General features: G+C 37.0%; 1 protein-coding gene across 3 annotated transcripts in view; it reads left to right on the top strand.

Moving 5' to 3' along the window:
* The window catches only part of Sel1l2 (SEL1L2 adaptor subunit of ERAD E3 ligase), a 115,334-nt gene that overhangs the window by 60,698 nt on the left and 43,696 nt on the right, over positions 1-10,940 (top strand). For all 3 annotated transcript variants that reach the window (XM_015476308.2, XM_015476246.2, XM_048811327.1), the window contains 2 exons: positions 2,888-2,990; positions 7,646-7,808. In XM_015476308.2, the coding sequence (XP_015331794.1) occupies positions 2,888-2,990; positions 7,646-7,808 (266 nt within the window). The remainder of the gene's footprint in view (positions 1-2,887; positions 2,991-7,645; positions 7,809-10,940) is intronic.

Raw genomic sequence — 10,940 nt, 5'->3', positions numbered from 1 at the left:
CCTCCTCCTCCTCCTTCTCTCCTTCTTTCCTTCTTCTTCTGGTACAGTAGATTGAACTCAAGGGCACTCAACCACTGAGCCACATCCCCAGGCCTATTTTGTATTTTATTTAGACAGGGTCTCACTGAGTTGCTTAGCACCTCACTTTTGCTGAGGCTGGCTTTGAACTTGGGATCCTTTTGCCTCAGCCTTCCAAGCCGCTGGGATTACAGGAGAGCACCACCCTGTGACTGATAAAATTAATAAATGAATGAATGACATAAAACAAGTTGTCCCTAGCTTTCTTTTCTCTCATTAATATCTGAAACAAGCAATTGGATCCTTTTTTTCCTCCAAAGATTTTTTTTTTTTTTTAGAGAGAGTGAGAGAAGAGAGAGGGAGAGAGAGAAAGAGAATTTTTAATGTTTATTTTTCAGTTTTTCGGCGGACACAACATCTTTCTTTGTATGTGGTGCTGAGGATCGAACCCGGGCCGCACGCATACCAGGTGAGCGTGCTACCACTTGAGCCATATCCCCAGCCCTTTTTTCCAAAGATTTGTTTTTGGATTTTATTGAACACGAAGATTCTTCCTGAATTCCACAGTGATAGTGGCATGATTAAGGAATACACTTGATTAGAAAAACTTAAAATTGAAATGCCAGCAAGAGAAATCATAGATTCCCAATGCTCCTATTATCCCATAGAGAGGTGATCTGGGTCCAGGGATCACTGGATTTACCTAGTTGGTGCCTGGCCAGAGCAGAATGGGCATCTACCAGTTGGCTATTCAAGCACTACAGACTCAGGGAGGCCCTTTACATCAAGTCCTCAAATCATTTTCTGATTGTGCTTTCCCCAAATCTGGAAATTGTAAAACCATAGAAGGAAATTAGCTGGGTATGGTGGTGCATGTCCGGTAATCCCAGTTACTTTAGAGTTCGAAGCAGGAAGATTGCAAGTTCAATATCAGCCTGGGCAACTTAGTAAGCCTCTACCCCAAAATAAAAAATTTAAAAAGGCTGAAATTGTAGCTTAGTGACAAAGCACCCCTGGATTCAATCCCCAGTACAAAACAAACAAAAAAGGGAGAAAATAAAGCAATATCAAAATAAATTTATCTGACAATTAAGTCCTCTTGTAATAAAGAAAAAATTTAGTTCAATACAGTTGGGATACCAAAAAAGAATTACAAATAAAAGTAAAAGTCATTGGTAGAAATTTGTGATGTAAATAACTTCTCAAATTCATATTCCAATTCAAATTTTTAAAATTTATTCACACTCTTTGAAAACATATTAATAGTAGTAATTACTAGCTCACACACAGATTAGTAGGTTTCTCCATTGTTTTTCCCCTTTTAATCATGAATATAGATAACATATAACTCAAAGCAGAATTAGATGCTAAAATATCTTGGTGTTTCTAAATTGATAGAAAAACCTAGAATTAAAAAGAATTTTAAGTTAGCTTTTAAGTTAATTTATTTTTAATTTATAAAAAGAAAAAGGACAACCCTGATGGCTTGTCAGGAAGATGAAAAATAAGAGCCACTTAAAGTTCTTTGAGGTTTCCTTAATGAAGCATGAATCCCGATTGCTTTCCTTTGAAATGGCTTTAGGCACTGTTCTCCTAATCAGAGAATCCTCTGAGTGCTGTAATGGACTTCAAGAAGCATTGTGATGTTCTGAAAGGATTTGTGTGCTCTGTGTGTGTGTGTGTCTGTGTGTGTGTGTGTGTGTGTATTTGTATGTCAGAGGGTGGGGAGGAACTGTAAATCTGACTCTTCCTCCAGCTTTCCTCATGGTGACAATGTTTTGAAAATTGTAAAGTGTTACATAAATGTTTGAGAAATACCATTGTTATAGCAGGTAAAATTCCAATTTTGTGCCTGGGCATGTAGCTCATTGGTAGACTGCTTGCCTAGCATATATGAGGCCCAGGGTGTCATCCCCAGAGTGTGATCCCCAGTACCACTACCACCAAAAAAAAAAAAAAATGAAAGAAAAGAAATCCACTTAAATTTTTTCCTTAAATCCCATAAAATTGATGCTGAATCCCCACTCTGCAAGGCAAGTTATTACCGGTAGCCTGTGTATCTTCCCTAAGTTCTTAGGAAGGTTCTAAGGAGGAAGAAAGCCCCGGACAGAGCAAAATTTTCAAGAAGAGTGTCCCCTCTACTTTTAGGTACATATTGGTCATCTTGGAGATGCGTATGCCGGTGTCCCCAGGTTCCTTTGGAATCTTATGGCTCTGAGACATATGGACCATAATCAAACAAAGGAAGCATTGATAGCTGGGGCTAAGAAGCTGGTGCCTAAGATCATGCTTCTAGATTATGTTAGGCAAATCCTGCCTTCTGCTTGCAGAACCGTGAACCCCTTTCCTAGGCTGGGAACAATTCTCTCCTTCCTGCCATCAAGTATTTTTCTGAATCTGCCCAACCTCCCAAACCCTTATACAAAACACAGTGAGAAGTTACCTTTTTTTAAAAAAAAATTGATTTTATTTTTTAAATACACGACAGCAGAATGCATTACAATATTTATTACACATATAGAGCACAATTTTTCATACCTCTGTTTGTATATAAAGTATGTTCACACCAATTCATGTCGTCATACATGTACTTTGGATAATGATGTCCATCACATTCCACCATCATTGTTAACCTCCTGCCTCCTCCCTTTCCCTCCCACCCCTCTGCCTTCTGCCCTACCAACATCCTTAGTTGGGGAATAGTACCAAATGATCTTTTAGAAATGCAGATGTTAAAAACAAACAACAAACAAACAAACAAGTAGAGCAAAGCTCAACTAACAGTGCCTTCACAATGTCAGCACATTATTTTAAAAATGTAAAACATAGAAATAATACTATTTTCATTTCCTTGTTTGTCCACATGCAGTAAAAGAGCAAGAAAAGAAAAATTTCACAGATGAAGGAGATGTTCTATTTAATATGGGCACCAAGATTCTCCAGGAGTCTAAAAGCCAAAAACAAAAAGCAGAGTAAGTCTTTATGTAGTTACCTTAGCCAAGTTCAATTTCTAGGTTAAGTGAGGAAAAGTCCAAAACCTAGTTTCTCATTTAAAGCTTATTAGGATAATACATTTATTTGCTCATAAACTTTCGTTTCTAAAGGGATCTACACATTATCACCCTAAACAAATAGGAGAATTGTGTATGGGATTGGGGTGCCTTTACATTAAGTGCAACACAGAATTTAGGCACTGATCTGAATGTTCAAGCAAAACATTGTTTTGGCTTTAATTCATTGGATATTTCAAATGAAATAAAATGTGTTATTTGAATTAGAGCAGTTGCTGTTGTAGCATGTTTTATTCTGCCGAACTGAGCATTTGCACAGCACATTATGGTTTCAAAGAATTTCCATGTATGTGATTCTATTTTATCCTCAGATCAGTCTTAGGAGGCAAGAAGCACTTCATTTTTCCCCTTTAAAAAGTTGGGAACTGAGATTCAACGATTTTAAAGTGAGGTAACTACAGATACACAGCTGAGAGGTGACCAGGCTATGGCTACATGGTCTTACTTCATATCCTTTCTTTTTCTTTTTACTTATCTAAAGGGAGACAGAAATATCTTCTCTCTCTTCTCTCCCAGGGGAAGGGCACAACTTGAGGTTACCCTTCAAGGCTCTAACTAAGACTTTGAGATAAAATCCCAGCTCTATCATTTTACTGGCTGTGTAGTCCTGAGCAAGTTACTAAACTTTTTGTGCCCTGGATAATATAATCAAGTTCTTTGAACAGTGCCTGACACATAGTCATCAGTAGACAAGTGCTATTTTTTTTTCTGGCCCCCTAATTGGTAAATGAAAGGCATGAAGGCAAAGAAAGCAAGTGTTTTGAAACAACGATAGAAAGAATAGACCCTGAACCTCTAACAAGACTTCTAGTTTTCACACAGATTAGGCACATTAGTCCTGGAGAAGAATCCTAGAGCTGTGGTAGCCAGCCCTAGACACAGCAAGAGCACAATCCATGAATTCTCTCTTAAAACCCAGCCTCTGAGGAGAGTGTAAGAGTAAAGAGGATGAGGGGCAGTCAACTATGAACCTGGCTGTAACATCGTCAATGTCCATTTATCAAGCACCTACTTTGCGCTAGTTACTGTTGCATGTGTAATGTTTTCCATTGCTCACAATGATACTGTGAGGCATAGATTATTATTTCCATATTATAGTACAGGAAATGAAGAGTTCAAAAGCTTCTGTAATTCTTCACCAGTGACAAAAAGAAGGAAGTGAAGGAGTTTTCTTCTCTCTAGAGGAAATTGACTTAGAAGCCTATAAAAGAGCAAGGGAAATACCCTCCAACAATGGGCATCACGCTGAACATCCCTGGGGGCTATCATGATGAGGACAGGATAAAATCAGGTCCCCAAAGTACAATCTAGCCTAACAGGGAAGTCATTTCACTAAGGCATCCACTGAGTAAATGAGTGAAAATGGCAAATTTTCAACCCCAGGGAAACCTTAGATTCTGTCTGATGGGACAAAATCATTCTTAGAATGTCCCAAGTAACTATCCACTTAGCCTTGAAGGGAGTGTTCCTCTTTGACTTAAACAATAGGGAGAAAACACAGTTTTATTAGTAAACTATCCATCAATGTGGGACACTTTATGCCAGCTCTTCTTATCTAGACCGTCTTGATTCAGTCCTTTCCCTAAAATGACAGAAGAACAGCATATTTTCACAGTAGGATAGATGCATCTATGGGTACAGGGTATCTAAAGCTGACTCTCCTGACCCTTCTGAGTTGGAAGCAATGGAGAACTGAAATCAAATCTGTTCATAAAAAGAGATTCCAGGAGTTGGTGAGAAAGCCAGGCAAAGCCCCTGTGTTATCAGGATAGCCCATTCTGTCCTTACATCAATCATACCTGTATAATCATGTCTAAGATTCAGGAAGGGGGAAATAAAAATGAATGCATACCCTACTGACTTAAGAGGAATCATTTCTTCCCATATAGTATTCTACTTCTTCCTTGTTTTGTAAAGGTATCCTACTTCTTCCTTGTTTTGTAACTTCCCAAGATGGAAGTGGCACAGATAAAAATGATATTAGTATTTTTGGCTCATTCACATCCACATTCTGGACCAATGCATTTATTCATTCATTCAGCTTCATTTATAAAATACATATATTTTGTACCAGGGATTGGACTCAGGAGCACTCTGCCACTGAGCCACATCCCCAGGCCTATTTTGTATTTTATTTAGAGACAGGGTCTCACTGAGTTGCTTAGCACCTTGCTTTTGCTAAAGCTGGCTTTGAACTTGCGATCTCCTGCCTCAGTCTCCTGAGCAGCTGGGATAATAGGCATGTGCCACTGCACTTGACCAGCTTCTTATATATGAATGGGGAACATTGTCGAATAAGTCAGCACTGTTAAAAATATAGATATTAGCCAGGCATGGTGGTGCATGCGTATAATCACAGTGGCTCAGGAAGCTGAGGTAGGAAGATTGCAAGTTCATCACCAGCCTCAGCAACTTAGCAAGCCCCTAAAAAACGTAGCAAGACCCTGTCTCTAAATAAAACATTTAAAAAAAAAGGACTGGGGATGTGATTCAGTGATTAAGTGCCCCTGAGTTCAATTCCCAGTACCAAACAAACAAACAGATATTATGCAATATCAGAGAGACAAAAACTTGTCTGAGGGAATCAGGAAACCTTAGTGACTGCCAGAATTGGTCCTTCCTTAATAATCACTGTCCATCAGCAAAGAAGGTTCTGGGAAAACATGCCACTCCATACCAACTTATTGGTGTGCATTGATGAAGCATTTGGCCTTACCCCCGCCCCAACCCACTCACGTTAGTATCCAATGCCAGATTGTTTATAGATGATAAAGACAGCTAACTGAATTTTATTGTTGAAATATTTTCAGGCTGCCCACTTTTTCCTTCTTGGGGATTTCAGCGCAGATTTTAATGTTATCTAACCAGAAGCATCTTTCCCTGGCCTTGTCTTCTGTTTCTGGTATTTTTCTGACAGGGAGGCCAGTGCCCCCTCTGACCACTGAATCAAAGGCATCTAACAAGGACTTGTTTTATAGCCTGTTGTTGCCTCCTGGTACTACATTGGATACACTATGGGATCCACCCACAGCCCATCTCCAGTTTCTGTGCCCTGGTGTCTGTTGGTACTCTTTTTGTTCCAGTAAGTTATGTAGTTGCATCAGCAAGCCATGTGACAGAAGGGCACAAGGGGGTCTGTATCCTTATATCAGGCTCTTTTCCTGATACAGAAGCAGGGTGTCAGACATTTACCTTCTTCCTTGTTTGTCTTTCAGCCTCCGGAATCTCAGCTTGTTTTAACTATGGTTAATTTCTTTCTTGATCTCCTAGATTCTGGTTTTCTACCTATTTTCATTCCACTAGAGTATTAACTATTTTAACATCTAGGACTCTGATGTCTAACTGAATGTCTCTCTGTCTGAGGGGCTTCTTGCCTGGCCTATTATACTCCAGCCTTTGCCCAGGGGCAGCCCATTTTTAGCATCAGTGTGGAGAGGCTGTACACAAAATTGAGTCTCCTGATCATTCTGAAGTGGAAGGAATGGTAGGGAGTGTGTGTGTATGTGTGTTTGTGTGTGTATTTTCCTATATTTGAGTCAAGGTCATGGATAGAGGTTAATGCTTTCTGGTTTTGCAACTACCAAAAAATAGAAGTTAGAAAAGTAAAAATAAATTCCCAAAGTACTCTTTGTCTCTGACACGTTTTGACCTTGTGATATTCTCCATCACTACTTGTTATACACATCAAGTCCAGGTGACTTTTGATTAGGACTAAGAATGCTGTGTAAGGTAATGCTATGACATCTATATTTTTAATCACTAATTTTTCATACCATTTACCACCTAATTACAGAACAATTATTGTGCCATAAAATGTTAGGATCAGTGCAATTGTCCTAATGGTAATAGCTAAATGTATTGAGTGATAACTCTGAACCAGGCACTATGCATGGATTATCTCATTTAATCTTCACAGTAACCCTATGAAGTAAGGAGAAGCTGAAGGAGATTAAATAACTTGACTCAAGTCCAACTAATAAGTGGTAGAGCCAGGTTTCAAACCTAGGAAATCAGATTCTATAGAGCCCTGGCCATTACAGTTTTGTTTGGCTGTTGTTTTTCCAAACAGCCTGGCTTTGTTATATTGAAAATTAGTTTTGTTTCAGAAAATTATTTTTAAACATAAATAAATCACCATTTTCATAAATTTCTTAGATGTGACATGGCAATTTTGTAATATTATTCTTATATTTCATTTTTTAAAAAAACAAATATTTATAAATAGTGGGGGTGGCTATGGGGAAGTTCACATTCTTAGAATAAATAACTAAATTTTTCACTTTATTTGGTATATAAGCTTGAGCATGAAATGGTCTATATATTTTTCTTTTTAGTGGCTTTATTATTTGTAAGATATATTTGAAATTATAATCCTATATTTATCTAGAGACAAAAGAAACCTACTGGTCTAACTAGAGATGTAATGGACTTCAGCTAAACTACATTATTAGTATCACGACAACTGGGTCTTACTTGTTAGGGAGAAATCATATAATGGAAGGACAGAAAATTTCATTTTTGTAAATCAACCTTCTGACTTTATATTCTCGAACCAGAGCCTACATGCTTTTTGCCAAAGCAGCTGACATGGGAAATTTGAAAGCTATGGAGAAAATGGCCGATGCTTTGCTATTTGGAAATTTTGGCATGCAAAACATAACAGCAGCGATCCAATTATATGAGTCCTTGGCTAAAGAAGGATCATACAAAGCCCAAAACGTGAGTTTTGAAAGAAAATAAAACCTTAAATAGCCATATCCTGAAATAACTACAGACGAGCCACATATAAAAGGAGCTGAGCAACATATTCCCACTCAAATGCATAAACCCAGACCTACAAAGGTTACCACCAGAATGCACTGAAAAAGTCCTATCTAGGCAGGAAGACTGCAGGAACCCAGGGTAAATTTTTCTAGCTCCATGGGTGACTTTCAGCAACCAAACAGAACTGCTCTTTAATCCACCTTCCTATCTTTCACATCCATGTGTGTGTTTTGACATCACTTAAGACCTCCAAACCCCTAACATAGTTAACATTTTATATAAAATGTGTTCATTTACATGAAGAAATATGAAACTGAATTTATTATCTTAGGGTGATATGTTTGCCTGATTTTTACTTTTCAAATATTTTACAAGCTAAATATGTTTCTTCTTCTATTTTAATAAATGTATTTCGTTTTATTCCAAGAATAACATAGCCATTTGATAGAAGATCCAGAAAACAAATTTAAAAAAAAATGAGTAAGCCCTTCACAAATCAACCATCCTGAATCAACTACTGTTAGAACTGCTTTATACTTTCACTTGGCTTCTTTCTCTGTGCATCTCTCTTTTTACATCATCCTAATTACAATGCAAGTGCATATATCATTTTATTTCTGGCTACTTTCACTTAATGTTGTAGCAAAAGCACATTTTCATATTGCTATAGTCTTTTTTCTTTTTTTCTGAACCAGACTTCAGAAAGAATAAAGTAATCTAAAAGCCCCCACCCAGAGCTTTTTTATTTTGTTTTATTATTATTATTTTTAATCATCCAGGAAGATCCAGAATTAAGCTTTGGAGTCAAACTGACCTAAATTTGAATCCACTGTGACACTTGCTTATTGGATAATCTACTTAACAAAACCCTTTCCCCTTTCCTGCATGAGAATTTGACCTTTGGTTCACTCTCTCATTCTGTTTCCCAGGTAATCTGATAGAAATAAAATGCTATTTTTAGCTAGCATTTCTTATGATGGAAATGGTTTCTGATTGGCAAACTGCCTTGGGCGTAGGAGAAACTGTAATGAATCATTAAACCTGATAGTTGTAGTAATTCCTGTGGGGACCTTGTGTACTATGCCTTGTGGAGAAGGAGGCTTTTACATCAGGGTGGCTTTCATAGTCACCCAGTGTGGGTTTCACCTCCTTGCATGGGAGTCATCTTCTGAGGGATCAAAGATGATGGCTGCTGGAGGGTTGTGTGAATTGCACCTGGACTTCCACAGAAAACAAGGCATGACTGCCCTGCTGGCACACTGTGGTGCCTGTACCTTATCCACCTGAATAAGTGGCAGCAAAGGTAGCCTATGGGATTCCTGTGAGTCCGTGTTTAGTTGAACCAAAAAAAGTTGGACCAGAAGACTCCTGTGGGGTGGGGCAACCTCTCTAATCTTCATCTGTAAAGTTAAGCTAATGATAAAAATTTGGGTGCCATGTCTATTTCACTGGTATATCTCTAACATTTGGCACAGTGTCTGGGACAAGAAATATAAGTTAAGTGAGTTATTAATCAATGATGAATGACTTAATGAAGTTATTATGAGAATTAACATAATGTGTGAAGGCATTCAGTTCTATACCAGGAACACTGTAATTATTCAGGATTTTAAAAGGAGATTAGACAGGTGAGGTGGTGCATGCCTGTAATCCCAGCAACTTCAGAGACTGATGCAGAAGGATCACAAGTTGGGAGGACAGCCTCAGCAACTTAGTAAGGCTCTGTCTTATAATCAAAGTTTTAAATGACTGAGGTGTAGCTCAGTAGTAGAGTGCTTGCTTGAGCATGAGCATGAAGTCTTGGTTTAATCCCCAGCATGGCCAAAAAAAAAAAAAAAAATGGGGATAATGTGAAATCATACAAAATTTCAGTCAGAGAGGATGATATAAATATGATTGTTCCCACTATTATTATTCTAGAATTTTCCCTATGACTATACAGAATTACTATTTTACAGAAGTGAGATCATATTTATTCACTGCTCCCGTAATATGCTTTTTGAAACTAAAAGTTATATTTTTTTCATAATCTGCTCTTTATTCACTTAATATATTATTGATGTCTTTACATATAATACAAATAGATCAGCATTATCATTTTAGAGATTCACACAATCTTAATTAATTTATGTTATTGAATACTGTTTTTAATGAGGGCATTTTTCTTGCACATAGATGTAAAATAATTCCATAAACAGACTTGTAATGGTCATAATAAAATGTGAAAAATTATTAAATCTTCATTTTCCATATTTGGTTAACCAAAACTATAAATTTCCAAGACAAAACAAATTATATTACCACCATTTTCACCACTAAAAATTATGTCACCTAATTCCTTTTCAAAGTAGAGAACATGTATTTTGTTTTTTAGAGGGTATATAAACACATTAATTAAGTCAACAATTACTTCTTGGATACCCACTATGTGCCTAACATAATCCAGTTGATGGAGAGAAAAAGGTAAATAGATTAAAGTTTTTCTGGGTCAATCTAAAATAAAAACAAATAATTTTAGCACAATTTAGGTGGACCACAGTTAATTCATATACATAAAGTGCTTTAGGGATAGAAGAGATTCAGACTAGTTCTGCCTGGAGCAGGTAAAGGAAGTAATATTTGCCTTGAGTTTAGAAAATGGGCTCAAAGCAATATCAAAGATATTACTTGTCTATATTTTTAAAAAGCTTTTGATACAAGGTCAAAATAGGACTACCCCCCACAAAATTCTACATTAATATAAATTATACATAAAAGATATGGATTTGGAGAAGAAAATTAAAGGAATACAAATAGAAGTGTTCAAATTATCTCTGCTGATGACACAATCTTTTATTTAGAAGTCCCAAAGAACTCCATCAGAAGACTTCTAGAGTTGATAAACAAATGTGGTAAAGTAGCAGGATACCAGACCAACATACACAAATCAATCCCTCTCCTATACTTCAATAATGAAACTGCTGAAAAATAAATCAGAACACTATCCCATTCACAACAACCTAATAAATAAAACTTGGGAATTAATCTAATTAATATGAAGGACCTCTACAAAGAAAACAGCAAAAAAAAAAAAAAAAAAAAAAAAAA

This window comes from Marmota marmota, unplaced genomic scaffold (genome assembly GCF_001458135.2).
Source record: "Marmota marmota marmota unplaced genomic scaffold, marMar, whole genome shotgun sequence".
Taxonomy (NCBI): Eukaryota; Metazoa; Chordata; class Mammalia; order Rodentia; family Sciuridae; genus Marmota; species Marmota marmota.
Note: the sequence above shows the minus strand (reverse complement) of the source record. Positions and strands in the feature narration are given on the sequence as shown.